The sequence below is a fragment of the Pteropus medius genome, unplaced genomic scaffold, assembly GCF_902729225.1.
Source record: "Pteropus medius unplaced genomic scaffold, Ma_sr-lr_union100, whole genome shotgun sequence".
Lineage (NCBI taxonomy): Eukaryota > Metazoa > Chordata > Mammalia > Chiroptera > Pteropodidae > Pteropus > Pteropus medius.
In genome coordinates this window covers 16,308,681-16,326,914 of record NW_024349800.1, presented here as the reverse complement: position 1 = coordinate 16,326,914, position 18,234 = coordinate 16,308,681, and the positions used below count along the sequence as shown (strand labels likewise).

Sequence of the window (18,234 nt, the reverse complement as noted above, 5' to 3'; positions counted from 1 at the left end):
ACTGAAGTCCTGAGCAAATAAAATTACTCTTTTGTCAACTGTGGCATTTGCCTCAGCTGATGAGCTTGAAGATGTAGTGTGTCATGCTATTTCTCAGTGTCAGGGTCATTTTCAAGTTGCATTGTAGGCACTACCAAGCTAAATAATAGAGTAAGCTGTGTTATGACATTATAGGTGCAAAAAAAAAAAAAAGAGCCATATGTCTTTGGGTAATGTTTAAAATTATTAGGAATTATCCATGTGCCTTAAAAATTATTTTAACTGAAGTCATAAATAAGCAGTATTTTACAGAACTTTATATTGATTTCTGTCTTACCTCAGGCTGTGGTCTTAATTTCAGAAACTAATTTCATGGTAAATATTTATTGGAATGATTACACTTCATACTCTTAAAACTTTTGCTGGTTTTCAGCCTGAGTGCCCTGAAAGAATCAATCCAATCAATCATGCTTTTTGTTATGTACTAGGTAACCAATTCTGAAGGTACATGGGTGCAGCTGGATAAGAACAGCATGGTAGAGTTCTGTGAGAGTGATGAAGGAGAGGCATGGTCCTTAGCTAGAGACAGAGGCGGAAACCAGTACCTCCGACATGAAGATGGCAAGTTGGCTTAAATTTGTGATTTATTCCAATTAACTTTTGAAATGCAGAAGTTTAAAGTGTATTGTATTTCTTTTATTATAAGCACTTTGTGTATTTTTTAAGCAAAAGCAAAACTAAGTGTTACAAAATCTTGCACTTGTTAAAATTTGTGAAATACACGAATGCACATCAAAAAAAGAGTTAAAATGTGAAACATATGAGTTCCTGTTTGTAAAACATGCTTTTTATTTCATTAATTTAAATTCCTATCATTATTCCTATGTGCCAGTGCAGGACTGAATTTTTTACCCTTTCTACCACTAAATGGAAGTTCCATTTTCTAACCACCAATCATAGTACTTCTCCCAGGCAATTTTATGTGATTGAATTTTGTCTCAGGAAAGAAGCATTGAATAAATGCATAGCATCTTTTGGGGGTTTTCTATTTTGTTGTTAGAATTTCAGCTTTAAATTTCATTTTACCTTTTTCAGCAGAGAACTCCTTTAATAAAAGATTTTCCATTTTGTCCCTCTGTCTCCATTCTCCTGGTAGCAAAGTCGTCCTTCAGAGTTCAGACCCATCATCACCTGAGTGGAACTTCATTTGACTGACCCTGACAGAGTTAAGAATTCCCTGTGTGCCCTAAAGAACTGTATTCACCACTAGAACAATGCGATGATATTACATTCAAGTTAATTTTTGTTTTTTAGTTCCCAGGCTGTGAGTCCGTTGTGGACAGGCACCAGGTTTTTATCTTTGTATTCCTAATTCTGAAACTGTTTTGGCAGATACTGGTTGCTCACTAAATTTTGTAACTATAAGCTGAGTCACAAAAATATTAGGACATCAAATGAATAGGTAAATCAAGCATAGACTTTTCTACCAAATCCCCAAATTATAGGATAATGTCAGATAAGTAACTGGACATGCTTCTTTATCCAAAAAAGAATAAACTTATAATATTCATTATCCAATAGGTAATATAACCATAAGTATAAATATATTCAAGAAAGTTTTGAAACCTGCATGAAATAACAGAGTACATGTAGATATATTAACATTATACATTAAACATTCTCCCCTTTTCCCCACAGTAAGTCTTTGAGATAGGTTATATAATCTTCATTTTACAGGTAAGACATAGAATTTAAAATGACTTGCCTTTGGTTATATACAATTGGATACATGGCAGATATAAGATGAGCCAGAACCTTCATTTGTATTGCAAAATAAGTGCCCATTCCACCATACCATACTGCGTCAATAATCCATTGAAAACAATTTGAGAACCTACTCTCTCCCTTATCTTTATAGATTCACTTTCTTAGTCAAAGATGATGTTGTCATAAAATAATGTTCTGAGATGGTAGAACTATTCATTATGTCTTGAAAAAGAAAAAGACTTCATTTGATATAAATCAGACATTTTTCAAAATAACCTTCCCATTTACAATATACTTACTATGTGTTAAAATATACTTACTACATATTCATGAATTCTTAAATGTTTTCATTATATGGAATATTTACATATAAATGAAACTACTTAAAGTAAGATCAGCTTTATATATTACATTGTTAAATAATATGAGAATGGTTTGAGTGACTGTATCAAAGGGCCCTTTAGCTTAATAGCCATTTTAACTGGCATTGTATAACGCATAAGAGTGGACTTGAGCTGGATTGCCAGGGTACAAATGCCAGCTCTACAACTTTTCAGTTATGTGACCTCGGCCAGTTTACCTAATATCTCTGTGCCTCAGTTTTCTCATTTTCAAAATGAGGATACTTTATAAGTTCTGTATGAAAGACAAATGAACAAATAGTGTAATCACATAATCCTTTGCTCTTTTAACATATATATACACGTGTGTGTGTGAAAGAGATGTATATGGTCATAATGTGAGTCTTGATTTTTTTTTTAATATAAAACTTAGGGTAGTAAGGAAAGAGATGATAAATTAGTGCCTTAAAACCACTAAAATTAGTTGATGTAGTATCCAAATAGTCTCCTAATTAATAAAGTAGTATAAGTAAAGTGAAAGCTTTCCTCTTTGTAAAAATTTTTTATTGGTCTTTGATGTTCATAGATAAAGCAAGTAAGCAAAGTTACTGCTGTAGTCGAAACAGACTTTGCACTTGGTGCCAGACTGTTCTGAATCTAGAGGATGACAGCAATGCTGTCTTTTCTGTTCAGATGACTGTTCATGAGTATTTTCCAGAAGAAATAGTCCACTGCTGAAATATCTTATACTGAAGAGCATTGCTTAAGGGAAGTACTATGATCGGTTTAATGGGAAACGTCTAGGAATGTTCGTAAAGGGTTAGACTATATTACTGGCACAGCAGAATTCTGATTTTCCGGTGGGAGAAAATACTCCACCATGTTCTTCTAGTTCCATTTTCTGTTTAAAGGGATACTGACTTTTAAAAATATTTAAACTCTTCATTTTCATAATGTTATTTTAATGTCCTAGGCACTTTTTTCTCTTTACCTTTCATTTAGTGAATTTTGCCTTTTTTAACTGGCATTAGTATGACTATTTAATTATGCTATTAGTGTTTTTAATATCAGATAGACTCTTAGAGACACTTGATAGACACTTGATCAGGGATTAACAGAGTACCAATTTATATGTTGTTTTCTTGTCATTTGTAAACTAGATAAAATACTGCCATTTCCTTCTTAAAATAAGAATTCTGATAAATTTGCTGACTTCAGCATATGTTAATAGTCTTGACCACAGAACATGGTTTATCACCTTTATACTTTTTAATTAGCCATAATTTTCACATTCAGGACTTAAAGTATTTTGTAAGTGAAAATTTATTTTGGTATCATGCACTTTAGACATTTAGAAAACTTTTTTTCTATTTGAATACTAATGCATAAAATATTTTGATATCTGGCTTATACAGTAGCCATTTTTGTTTTGTATAAATTTATTACAAATATAAGTTCCTGGTCCAGAAATAATTAGTATACATTCAATGACATAACCTGCCACAATGAAAGTAAATTGACTCCATAAGACTATTTCATTTCTAAATTTCACTGTGTATCTGATAATTGAAAACAAAGATTTGTCATATATTTTGTCAGTGTCATTGACCTAATTGGTAAACTTAGCAAATCTAAATGTGAGATTAGTTTAAAATCTGACCATCGTGAAAATCTTTCTAATTTTTTCTTTATTCTATGAATAGGGAAAGCATATAAGAAACTAATTTCATAGCTGTGCCTTTTATTCTAGAACAAGTTCTTCTGGATCAAAATTCTCAAACTCCTCCTCCAAGCCCTTTCTCAGTACAAACTTTTAACAAAGGGGCAAGTTGCAGTGCCCAAGGATTTGATTATGGACTCGGAAATAATAAAGGTAGGTGTTTAAAAGTAGTTTTTTACTTACCTAACTTTAATATTTTTATTACCTGCTCTTTTACCCATATTTTTTACTGTTTACCCACAAAACTTTATTAAAGTTTATTCCTATGAAACAATCAAAATGTTTATGAAAGTGTTCCTTTTATATTATCGCTTTTACCAGTTTAAGCTTAAGTTTATGGGAATTCTTGCTTATTTATTCCTATTTTAAAGACAGATTTTGAATTTACATTATATTCAGTGTCATTATGTCCAGTAAATGAACTTTTTTGTATTATCTCCTTATTAGGAGTAATGTTAATGAGCAAAAAAGAACTTAACCAAAATGATTCCTTTAAAATCAAAATGTTTAAGTAATATTTTTAAGTAATAGTACATATGAGCTTTATTAAATTTGTGTGGCTTTTAATGTATAACCAAGTTATCTTAGTCAATTTAGAATTACATGACATGAAATCTGTGGTTTCCATATGTATAATGAAGCTAGAAAGTTGTAAAAGAAAACCAAAAACCCTAGGCCATGTTGGTATAAAATGTATGCAACTTTTTTGGCTGCATTAATAGAAGACATCAGCATCATGGACAGTCCAAATATTTGTTGTTTTGAAATAATTTATACCTGAATTTAACCCAAAATTGTATTTGTGTGTAAAAATTCGGACACATTCCATGTTCTCTCCTATGAACCTGATCCTTCAGAATCAATCATATTGTAAGCAGGTAGCACACAGTTGGATGATGAGTAGGAGGAAGAAAATAGTCTACATGGAACTAATTTTACTTTAAAATGTTAAATCACAGGATTTGATTTCAAGAAATAAATGCAGTGTCATACCTGACTTGCAAAGCAGGTGAAATAGTCTACAAAATACAAAATTACGTTAATATAGAGGAAATATTCAATTTAAAATAAAACCACTTTCTGTTTGATATCTTTATTTCCACAAAATATTTTTATTAAGGAAGCCTAGCCACAAGATTTCTTTTGGGCTCTTTCTACTTTATTGTGTTGATCTGTCCTACAGGTTTGGATACTATGTGCGTGCTCATTTCTGGTAGCTCAGATTTCAGCTAACTTAAGTTAAAATGTCATACTTAAGTAGGATAAATTCTTGGTGGCATTTTTTTCGTGTTCCTTTCTCTCTGCCATTGTTAGTCCTTAAAATCTCAGTGTTTTCTTACACTAGTATACTTCTATAGTAATCTGTTTTAAAACCATGTTTAATTCAAATTGTATGTTTTCAGTTTCTAAAATGTGTATATTCTGGTGGCTCTTGCTTTGAATCAGTCTTTAAAATATAATTTATTAAAACATCATAAAAATCAGCTTTCAAGAGGTACAAACATTTCTGGAACCATGTTATTAAATAGAAATAACAGTGAATTACTTTTTTAAAGTGTGGTTTTGCTACCGTTGCTCAAAAATAGCATGTACTTATTAATAGGCTTTTAAAATATTTACATGGAGCAAAAAAATATTGAGACTTTAATCTGATTAAATGTATTTAACCTTTCTTTATCTTACCTTTAACAATAGTTCCCTTTTTTCTTAATTCTTCATACTATCCAAGATCAAGAAATTATTTTTTGCAAAAATTCTTTTTCTTTAAAACCATTTTATAAAATTCTTTATAATTGCTAAAATCCTTTCTGTAACCTACAGCATTAATTTTTTAGAAGTAAAGATGTGTAGTTTGTGTACATATTTCTTTTGATATAAATCTATAGAAATCTATTCCTTGTTGGTGCCTCATTTGAAATTTTCATTTATGAAGCTTTATTATATTTAGGGAATATGGCTGGAAATATGCTGTTCTTTCAGTTTGTACATATGTCTGGATATGTTTTTTTTCCCTCCTCAGCATCATTTAAACTATCTAATATATATATATATCCTCATAAATGAGGAGCTATCATCCATCCCATTATATTTCATATTTTAAAAAATATTTTTCCGTGAATGTCCTTTGTATTTAATTTTAAGGAAAAAAAAGTCTGAATTTATATTTGAGATACTATTCAAATTGGTAGCTCATATTCCTTTTTATCTTCTGTGTCTTACGGATTTTTATACTATACATTCAAGCAAAAGAATTCATGCTTTTAAAAATGTATAATTGCTTTGGTGGTAACAATGTTAAAGAAAATATTAATTTATAACTAATGTAAATATATTGCTAAGTTAATACATATACTTTGCCTTCTACATAAAAAAGACCACTCACATTATTTGCTTATTTTTCTGCATGAAGCATACTGTATATGAGGCAGGGTGATATTAGTCATTGTCAGGTACTATATAGAAGACATTGTTTACTTAGATATTCATTTATACTTGCATGATATTGAATCAACATATCATAGATTCTTCATAGACTCTGTTCTCCCATGCTGCTGCTAGATGTTGTAAATAAATTCAAACGGATTTGGGCTGTTATATAAGATTTGTTGGGTGCTTCCATTATTAAAACAAGATGCAACGTTTAGTCCCTAATTTGAGGATAATGATCACCAACTTCCACACATTTCTGAGTTGGCATAGTTTTATTTAGTGTTTAACTTTATCTGAATGTCATAAAGCACCATTTACTTTGCCATTTTGGATGTTAATTAATAACAAGTTGTAGTTTTGACTGTTTTGCCCACTGCAGGTGACCAACTGAGTGCCATATTGAATTCAATTCAGTCACGGCCCAATCTCCCAGCTCCTTCCATCTTTGATCAAGCTGCAAAACCTCCCACTTCCCTAGTCCACAGCCCATTTGTGTTCGGACAGCCCCTTTCCTTCCAGCAGCCTCAGCTTCAGAGTAAGTCTGTCAGTCTTACCTGCCTCATCAAGCCATTTCTGAAGCTTTGTTGAGTTGTTTATCAGTTACTAATTATTTATCAACTCACCAGACTGGTTTTATTTAATGAAGATGTTATCCCTTCCCACATTTTTGAAACATTTAAGCTATTCTGAGCAAGACATTCTGCAGCTAAGACATTTGTTTTTAATCACACGTTTTTTTAAGTGTAGATATTAAAATATGACTTATGCTTTCTATTCTAATTCCTGTATTAGCAAATTATACTATAAAACATGTTAAGAAAAACATTTGATTTAAAATTTTCATTTATAATATGCACAATTATGGTAAGCATTCGTTATAGGGGTAACTTTCATTGTTTTACACTGGATTTTTGTTGCTCAGAGATGCCCCAGAGAATAAATCTATTTCACTACACCAGTAGGTGGAGGAGAGATGTTCTGGGCAGATTTGTTTTTCTTAAGTGAATTTTGTCACCATAAAATATATACCAACTTAGTTTTCCAAATTTTCTCAAATTGTTGTTTCTTCTCTTTTTATATTTTTGTTGTTATTCTAATACTTAATACATTAAACTGATCGTTTGATTCCAGTTCTGCTTCCTTGGATTGCTCTAGCCCTTTACCCATGATAGTAATTCACAATATGGAAAATAGACCCAAAGAAATTACACTTAACTGAGTGTTCTTTTTTCTTAATAGCCTGAGGCTCCCACTTAAAATTCTCAAAGCTCCTTGCAATATGACAGCCGTACGTTCTTCTTGGCCTTCAGTTCACATGTTGACCGTCCAATATAAAAATGTGCTCATTGAATGACATGTTTTATGGAAGTATCTGCTTACATTCCCATTATTTGGATTCAAATATATGACCTCTTTCCTTTAATAAAGTACATTCACACTGAGGTCTAAGTTATTTTTCTACAAAATTATTTTGATGACTTTTATTAGGATTACTTAAGAGATTTCCAGCTCATTTAGTTTTTATTAGGAGCCAGGGTCGAATATAGTTAGCAAATGATGTTATTCACTGTGATATAATTATCTACCTTAGGTAAAGAGTACACAAGAGTATGAACTTTTCTAGATTTGTAATATACATTAGGCAAGTTCAGTTAATGAAATCAATTAGTTTGGAAATAAAAGTAGCATCCACTTCTAGCTAATCATCATCTCTATTCATATATGATATTCACTTCATTGTCACTTAAAAGAATTTCAAGGAAACATAATAGTGTCATGTGTGTGAAATAGTTTCTTCCTTCCTTGATAAGAATTGTGGAAGAATGAAAGAGAAGTGAAGTCTGAGTTTACAAATTTTATGGAGCAACAGATTTTTTACATTTAGATGTACCCTGGTTGCAGGAGGTCTTACTGATAAGCACAAGGAAAAAACAAAAAGGAAAAAAGTCATAATCAGGCAGAAAATTCATATTATATATATAACTTTTTAAACAGAAATTACCCTGTTTTTTGTCAGTTACTCTGTTAATGTCACAGTGGCAGCAGACAAGAGAACTAAGGAATAAGGACCCTTTTGTTTGACCTAAAGGCTCAAAAACAAGTGTAACTACTGTTTTTATTTTACCAAATTATTTAATGAAATATTTCAAAGCAATATATAAAGACCATGATAAATCAGATTTGTCTCTTTGAAAGATTAATAAGTTTCCAACTGACATTGTGTCAGTATAGTTTTATGCATATTGTGTCTAAGTGTTATCAGTACCACCGCTTCCTTTACCACCATCTCAGAGCAAATTTGAAATTATGGCTTAGAAATATATCAGTTACCAATTTTCTGAATCATTACTTGCCTGTACTGTAACAATGGGAATTACCTGGATCTTTTTACAGACCTGTTATTCTCAGCAGAGTATAACTGAAGTTTGACTTCCAAATTCCAGAAACCAGAAGTCTTAATCTTTAGCATAACTAAAAAACCTGTAGAATCTAAAAATAGTTTTAATATTTTGGAAGTAAATTAGAATTATATTAATCATATCCTATTAGGAAAGTTGAATGTGGCAGGCTACCTGAGTAAATTTTCTTTTCCTAAACTTCACTGCCATCCATCCCACCGGCATTTCATCTTGCTTAGAAGGTGGATTATGCATACTGAATTTCCTTTACTAATTAGTAAAATGAGATTCATTTTTGTTTTATACTTTTGTGATATTAAAATAAAACATGTATAAAAGACCATATTTGTTCATTTTTGCTTATACTGCTTGTCACCACTAGGTACTAAACACTGTACCTTAAGCACTCTAGTACATCCTCATTTGAGATAATGTCTCCAATTTACAGATAAGGAAACAGCTTAAAGAAGATCAGTAATTTGCCCTAGAAATATACATTGTAAGATTGTAGATCCAGACATAAGGCCAGTTCTGAGTACAAAGGCCATGTTTTTAAATATTCAACTTTGCCTACTGATAATGTAAAATCTGTTCTTTAATATGTATATATATTTAAATTTCTGCTTACATTTAGTTCTAGCATCTAGAGTATTAACTTTATTTGGACTGGTAATTTTTCCCTTTATAGTTTAATTTTAAGAAAGTAGCTTGGTTTGAAAGGAAGAGTTTTCCTGAATGCCACACACAACTCAAGTTCCCAGCTAAGTAGAAGAGCAGGGACACAGGTAAACTGTCCCTCTTGTCAGCTTTATCTAGCGTTTCTAACATTATTATAATCAGTAACTCTTTAGGGGTTTATTTCCCCCTGAAGCATAGTTTTTTCACTGATCTCTGTAATTTGAAATAATCTGGAACATTAAATTAATTTGGTAATTTCTTAATTAGCAAAATTATTTTATTGTAAATGCACACATACCTATATATACACACTAATTATTTCACCGGTTATTTAGTGAAATAGAATAATTACAGAAATAATAGTTACAAAATTTCCTTGTCTTACCATGTGTGTATGTGTGCACAGACATGAGAGCGAACTGTGTATATAGATTTTTTTCTTTATAATTTTTTTTTTACTTCAAAAGTATTTATGTAGTTTTTAGACTTGATAAGCAGTTTGGCAATAAGATTCTGGTAGGCTGAGGTAGAAAACATCTACCCCTGCTTTCTTTTAAGAATATTGCATTATTTATTATCTTTCCTCATTTCTTTTAAAAACATCATTTTTTTTCTATAATCCCAACAGTGTCTTACAAATCATAGACATTCTAGGAATATTTATTGACCATACATACCTAAGATTTAAGATGTTTCTTGTTATCTTATGATAGCTATTCTAGTATTTTCTCAGAGTACATCCTCAAAGGAAAAAAAAAAGAATATTTCAATAGTAATTTAAAAAAAAACAGCTATAATATAACATATAATGTGATGATATGATGATATGTTGATCAAATTCTGAGCAAGATCTAACCAAAAGATCTGTATTTCAAATGACTATGTTTAACAAGCATTTTTTACCTACTATCCAAGAGGCTAAATAGTATAATTTGTGGAGGTAGAAAAATGTTTAATAATGCATTAAGATAATTTATTCTCCTCCCAGAGATTTTAAACATGTAACATATAATATGTCAAAATGTATCATACTTTCAAGCCCAGATATGAGAACTCTAGGTTACCTTACAACAAGAATTTTTCTATTTTACCTGTAATCTCACATTCTTAAATGAAATAAAAAATTTGCTAAATGTGACAAAAGAGTCCACCTGAGTATCTGCATGCATATATATTTACATTTGAGGGTGTGTGTGTATGTGTGTGTATACATATATATATATATGTATACACACACATGTATGTATATATGTACACATATATACGTATATATATGTACATGTACATATATATGTATATGTACATATATATGTAATATATGAGTTTCCTTAGCTTATAGAGATGTAGTGATATAAAGATTTTGTTTTGATTGCTCCTCCAGCCACTTACTAGCTTTAGTTGTTACTTGACACATCTGATCCTTTTTACCTCATCCATAAAATGGAGTGCCCAATAAATGTTATCTGTTGATCTCATTGTTGACTTTTGATACAAACACTTATCTCTCATGCTCCAGGGAAGACTGGAAGAAATCAGTCTCAGAGAGAGCAGTTAGTTCTTTGTGGAATGAGTTGCAGGAAGGAATTTCGAAAAGAACAAATGAGGTTTCTTAGCTACTTCTCAGTGCATTTTTACAGCATAATTTCATTATTTGTTTTGAGATTAATTATTCATATTGTAGCAATTTATTCAGATGTTAGTATGGATGTTATTATAATAGCCAGGTTTGTTTCTAAGACAGAGATATCTGTCTGAGATTATAGTCGCACCACAGAATCTGTTCATTTGTATCCTTGCCTGCTGTGAAGGCGTGGCCTGGACTAACACTTGATTTAGGAGACCTGTATTTTGTAGTCTCTGTTCTCCTTCCAACTAGTTTTGTGACATTAAGCAAATTTCTAAGATCCTTTTCCTTTCTATAATTTTTATAAAGATAAATGTGCCAATTTTCAACAAAGATATTATGAAATCAGGGTCGGCTCTTATTCATATATTCAAGTTCAATTAAATTTTTCATACTTGAATCTATAGCATCTGTCATAACAGCCAATATATTTGTTTAGTTTTGGCTCTAACATCTCTAACATCCCTATAAATCTTTATCGTTTTAGTGATTGGCCAGAATTTATCTTCATTCAGCTTTGTCCCTTCCCTGTGGTATGAAATTTTGGCCCATCTTCCTCTACCTCATCACCAGCAATTTCTCCATCAATCATTCATTTCACTCTAGGAATTCAAACCAAAGAGAGTGCTGCTGTTTAAGAGAATATCTCCTAGTACATCTGTTTGCTTTCTCCTGACTAGATTTGACTTTTTATCTCTTCCTCTGCCCCCATTTCCTTATTGGCTACTATGTTTATTCCTCCTTTCATTACTGTCTTTCTTCAGATGGGTTATTCATTCTTCCATCATCTATTCACCTGCTTTTATTAAGTATCTATTCTAGGTTATAGGGATCAGTAGGTAAAGAAAATATCATGACTAATCTTGAGGGGGTTTTGGAATATTGTACAAGGCAGCATGTTTTAAATAAAAAAAAATGATGGCATTGGAAAAAAAGCAATGACATTGGTTTAAGTGCTGCAGGAGCAATATTCACAGGATACAGGAGAGCTATAGGAGAAAAAAACTCCTGGCTCAGCTAGGAGAAGGTATTTAAAAAAGAGGTGGCCCCTAATCAGAGTGCTGAAGGAGTTAGGAATTTATCAGGCGATAATGGGGGAGGGGAAGGACATTATAATAGTTTTCCTACTGTGAGAATAACAGGAGCTAGTTATAGAGATCCACTGAATCAACAAATGTTTATTGGGCACCACCCATGTGTCGCAGCATTCTAAGCACTGGTCATGCAAATAGTCCACTTTGGGAGGCTTTTGCAGTAATCCAGGTGTGAAATGATGGTGGCTTTACCAGAGTAGTAGCCAAAGAGGTAGTAGTAAATTGTGGAATACTGGATACAATTTGAAAGAGAATCCACAGGATTTGCTTACAGGTTGAATAGGCGATGAGAAAGTCGGAATAGTAAAGGGTGAATCTAAGTTTTTTTGCTTAGGCATTTGGAAGACTGTAATTTCCATTTACTGTGGGGACTCTTGGAGAACTAGATTTAGTGAGCAATAACAAAGGCTAAATTTTGGACATTATATTGGTGGGCTACTGTTGCATAACAAACCACATCAGAACTTATTACTTAAAATGAACACTATTTAGCTCACAATTCTGTGGTTTGGCAGAATAGCTACGTAGTTCTTTTGGTCTCGTCTAATTTCTTTCCTGCATCTGAAGGTCAGCTAAGCATTTTTGCCTCAGGAGGTTGGCTGGGCATTGGTTGGCATGAAAGATGTGATTGAGCCAAGAGTCTCATCATTCAGCATGCTAACCTGGGTTTGTTTGTGTGGACGTTACTGGGATCTAAGCAAGAGATGCTCAATCTTTTGAGGCTTAGGCCAAAATTAACTCAGCGTTACATCTGCCACACCCTGTTGGTCAAAGTGAGACACAAGGTGAGCCTATGGAGAAATAGACTTCACTTCTTAAATAAAATTTCTGTAAAGGTGCATGAATACAGGGATAGGAATAATTGTAGCCATGTTTGCAAACAACCTATCCCAGATATGTTAAGTTTGAGATTCTGTTTAATTCAGTGGAGATATCACATTGAGAAGGATATATGACCCTGGAATTCAGGATATAAATTGGGAGTCCATTGGCTTATAGCAGAATAATTTAAGATTGTTATAAATAGGTGCTATTTAAAGCCATAAGGTGGATTAAAGCAGTAGGAAAGTAGGTCTAGATAGAAAAGAGGAGGCCTAAAGACTGAGCCCTAGGGAGGCACTCCAGTGTTTAGAGATGGGAGGGAGTAGGAGAAATCAGCAAGAGAGACTGAGAAATGGACATAGAGATAGGAGGAGAACCAAGTGACTGGTATTTCTGGAAGCCAAGTAAAGAAGACAATTATAAGCTGTATCAAATGTTGCTAGTGGGTCAAATAAAGTTAGAATTGAGAATGGACCATCAGATTTAGCAATGTGGAGGTCATTGGTTGATAAGAGCAACTTCAATAGAGTGAGATGCTAAAGCTTGATTAGAGTGGTTCTAGAGAAAAAAGGGAAAGAGAATTGGAAACAATGAGTATAGATAAATCTGTCAGGATTTACTATAAAGGGAAAGAAAGTGAAACCCAAAGAGAAGATTTAAGATCTGGAGAGGTTTTTGTTATATTTGTTTTTTATTGGGGAAAAAGGTAACATCAAAGTTGTTTTCTAAAGAGAATGATCCAATAGAGAAAAATTGATGATGCTGGAGAAAGAATTACTGGAGCAATATTCTCACATAGAAGAAGGGATGAGATCTAGTGCAAAGTGGAAAGGTTGGCTAAGTAGAAGCACAAATAGTTTATCCATTGTAACAGGAGAGAAAGAAGTAAAGTGTTAGGATTTTGAAAATGTTCTCCTTTTGTTTGTTTGTTTCTTTTTCTCAGTAAGAAGGGGAGCCATCAGCAGCCCAGAGTTAGCATGTATGTGGAGAGTGTGTTGATAATTTGAGGAAAGAAGAAAAGATAGGAAATAGTAATAGCTAATACTTTTATCATATGACAGGCATCATTTTAATGACTTCATATGAATCAGCTCATTTGATCATGTTAGAGAACAGTGATTCAGTTAAGAAACTTCATGTATTTGTAGCTTAGAGTGTTAGTCCCCTAATGGCAGTATCTTTACACTAGAGACACTGGGGCCAGATCATGAAGAGTATTATAAACCATACTTAGTAGTTTAGCCTTTATCCTGTAAGGATAGTGAATAAAATGAAGGCAGCAGATGAAGGAAATATATAGTTCTACAGAATTTTAAACAAAAGGGTGATATCAGTTTTACATTTGTGAAAGACAACTGAAAATATTATTAAAAAGAGAAAGGGAGAATGTAAGAGGCAGGAAGGGGGAATGTAAGAGGCAGGAAGTCCAGAGAAAAGCTGAGTAGAGCTTAATCTAAGGTAAATTACAGTGGGAATATAGAAAAAGAGAACAAGTTTAGAAATAGTTAGGCAGTAAAATGCACGGGACGTGCTAATCACTGTGGAACCCAGTCTAGAATGATGTCCAATTTTCTGGCTTTATTTTGAAAGATGGAATGCTTACCTAATACCAATAAAACAAAAAAAGCAGATTTTAAGGAAAAGCTTATTATTTTATCCTTAAGTTAGAAATTAAAAAAAGAAAAAGAAATTTTATTCTAGTTTTTATCCTTTTATAATTCACTTAGTATACTGACATTCTGTAAATAATTTTCAGGTCTTATTCCTTGTCTTTAGTTCCTTTAGCATTCACATAATTCCGTTTTTCTCCTGGTACATTTACTAGAATTATGGATATATCTATTATTCTGTGATACTGTATAGCTATCAGCATATCTCATAAGCGTTGTTTCCCTTTTTAAATTGAAAATATAAATCTTTAAAAAAGTTAACTATATCAAAGTATCTTTAATCATGAACAAATTTTATAAAAGTTAAATGCATAGCACAAGTATTGTCTGTAGTCACAGATTAATGTCTTTAGGAATTTAGCAATAACCTTTTTAGACTTTCAAAAATTTTTTATTTATACTGAATCATACCTAGGAACCCAGTCTCTCTAGACTTTGTAACATATTGGCTTCAAAACCTTTTCCAGGAGTTTGCCCTCAAACCTCTAACATCTTACCCTACAAGTATCCTTGTAGTTTAACACATGTTTATAGATGCTTCTAATTAAGATAGTATTCTGATTTCCTGCTTTGTATCTTCCTGCTAAACTCATTCTTCATAGATTTTAGGAACCAAGCCATAAGACTTCTTACATTGGCATTTTGAATTCCCATTGAATTAAAAGCTGTCACCCTCCTAACTGATATTTTTAATGAGAGTTGCAGACTATGTATTATATGAGATTTAAAGAGCTTAAGAATTTCTTTTGCACCACCTGATTCCTTTTGAGTTTTATAGACTTCAGAAAGAGTGATGCCCCAAAATATTAAAAATTTAACTTTTAACCTAGATGATGATGATTGAATGGCATGTATGTCACATCTGTCCATCCATTCCTGTCATCCTCTCTTGAACCCACTGCAAGGTGTCCCTGCAGTTGTCCATATCAACAGAAATTGCTCTAGTCAGTCTTTGACTTGTTTTGCAAAGTTCAATTGTCAATTCTAAGATCTCATTTTACTTGATCTATCATCAGTGTTTAACAGAGTTGACCTCTTTCTTTCTTGAAACACCTTTCTTTGCCTGCTAGGTATTTCCTACCTCATCTACTGTTCATTTCCATTCTCTTCTATACATCCTCCTCTTTTCTGTATTCCTAGGAGTGTCCCAGGGCTTTGCTGTCTTCTAGACCTTACTCCCTAAGTGGTGTTATCCAGGCATGGAATGTTACCTAGCACCGCATGCTTATGACTTCCAAGTTTATCACCACTTGATCAAGTATATATTTATTTGTTCATTTCTTCTTTCACCTGCAGATAAGCTCCATAAGAGCAGGGACTTTATTTCTGTTCATTATTTCATTCTCAATGCCTAGAATACTCTTTGACATATGATACTCAATACCTTACACAGAATGACTTTTTGCTTTATGAGTAGTTTACCTTTAATCTTGGCCACAATAATGAGTTGGTCAACTTTTACTTTTGTTTTGAGACAAGTCTGTATTGTTTTCAATTTTTTACTTAAAAATATTAAGAAAATTATCTCATTACCTGAATTTATTTTAGCTCATTAATTGCATTTATTTGAACTGCCATAAGTTAAAATTTTTAAATAAAATGGATTTTTTTTAATATTTAGAGTTTTTTTTAGCATACTGATTTTAAAAGATTACACTTTAAAGGTTTTATTAATCCTTTCAAAAAGGTAAATTGTTTAAATATTTCTTTTTTTTGCATGGTAAATCATAAATGTGTCTAACATTTTCAGTAACTTATAAATTTGCTTTGTTAGTGTTTTGAAACTTAATAAACAAGTGTGGTATCTCAGTAATAAGATTACTGAGATTAGAACTAACATTTTTCACTGAAGATGGACTCAGAAGTAATCAACCATAAATGCAACTTGGGTCCATTCTGAGATACATACTGGAAAAATGATAGGCATGTGTCCATACAGAAAACCAGGTGGCAGTAGGTTAAACTGTAAGTAACATTTATCTCTTAATATTTACCAAAAAGAATTTTTTTTACTTATAAACTTCTATTTATAAGTAAATGAGGACCAAACTAAAGAAAATCAAGTTGAAGAAGTAATAATCTAAAAAGAAATGTTCCAATTTGACTTAGCAGAACTTTGAGCCTTACTTAATTTTAAAGGTAACACATTTGGAGGTATCTTTATTAATCCCAATTAATTAATTTGACCTTTGTTTCAGTTTTAATTTTAGAGAAATATGAATTCGTTGAAAAATTTAGCAGAATATAAACTTTTTAAGAACAGTTAATAGTCACACATATCATTTGAAATGCTTTGTTTCTGCTTGTGTTCTCTGCTACATTTTTTTTTCTATTGAATCTGTGCTGCTTCTTTGCCAATGTTTTCCACTGTAGAAACTTCATCTCGCAGCCTTGCTTCTCGTGAGCGCATATACAAAAATTATGGTGTAGCTGGGCCTGCCTCTGCTCTCTCATCTCTGTCTCACAAACTGAAGGGTGGGTATGTGTGCATCCATGGATGGGCCATTCTTAATGAACATAGGAGATTTCAGTAAAGAAGTTTTAGTTCACCTCACTCATTTTCATCCCATTCCATTTTTAATATTAAAGTTTATCATTTTATTTAAATGTTTATATTTTGGGATAATTCGTGATGTATCTGTTCATTATTATAGTACTGATTATCTTGATATGCATGTTTACCATAGCTGTTGGGTAAATATTACCCTTATTTAATTTTAAACCTTATATGAAGTCTTAAAAAATAAAATAGGTAGTATATAGAAAGAAATGCCTGACTTGGGGAGTTGTAAAATCATTATTATCAAAACAAGATGATATCTATATAAGTAATAAAGCACATTGTGATCCATGAGAACATATTATCTTATATGACAGGTTAATCTTAAACTTATTTCTCTGTTAATATAAAAATTATTTTCCTATTTTAGCTTTTTATGGGAAACATTTTGATAATTAGTTTAAAGTTTTCTGTTTAACTTAGTTATCAGGGTTTGTGTATGTGTGTGTGTGTGTGTGTGTGTATGTATGTACGTACGTATGTATGTATATATATATACACACACACACGTACACACACATATACATACATACACACCTGTCCTGTCTGACATGAATCTTCCTTATAGCATTTTCTTAATCATATAGTTTAAAAATTTTAAACTTAGTAATGTTTAAACTGTATTGACAACTGATAAAATTTTAGTCAATTTAAAAATACACTTTTAGTCTTTTAAAATATTATACACGCCTAATCGCATATTGTCAATATTTAAACTTTTAAAATCCTGTATTTTAAGAAAATTTTATCAAAACATTGCACAGTATTAGCTAATGTACTGCATAAGTTTTTCAAGTAATTATTAATTTTCTTTTTTCTTAGAAATGGGTAAAACAGTTTTACTTCTATGTAAAGTTGACAGTGATACTATATGGTAGTATAATAAATAATATTATACAATATGATCTCTTAGTATGTTGTGTTATATAACCAGATATATACTATATATTATGGCATATCATATTACAGTATAGTATTATATTATGGTATATTATAGTGTGATATCATATAACTTGATTTACAATTTTGGTATGAAAACAATTATGCAGGTCAGTAATGAATGAATACTTAACATTTCATATGTTTGCTAATTCGTTTAAATGTGTTAAATTTCTATCCGATCCAGTTTTTTTTTTTTTCAGTATTTTTT

General features: G+C 31.7%; 1 protein-coding gene across 12 annotated transcripts in view; it reads left to right on the top strand.

The window, feature by feature from the left end:
• Window positions 1-18,234, top strand: part of MYCBP2 (MYC binding protein 2) — a 238,192-nt gene that overhangs the window by 175,735 nt on the left and 44,223 nt on the right. For 8 of the 12 annotated variants that reach the window (XM_039886905.1, XM_039886906.1, XM_039886908.1 and 5 more), the window contains 3 exons: window positions 468-600; window positions 3,838-3,960; window positions 6,593-6,772. In XM_039886905.1, the coding sequence (XP_039742839.1) occupies window positions 468-600; window positions 3,838-3,960; window positions 6,593-6,772 (436 nt within the window). The remainder of the gene's footprint in view (window positions 1-467; window positions 601-3,837; window positions 3,961-6,592; window positions 6,773-18,234) is intronic. The other 4 variants (XM_039886913.1, XM_039886903.1, XM_039886907.1 and 1 more) reach the window with 2 other exon arrangements.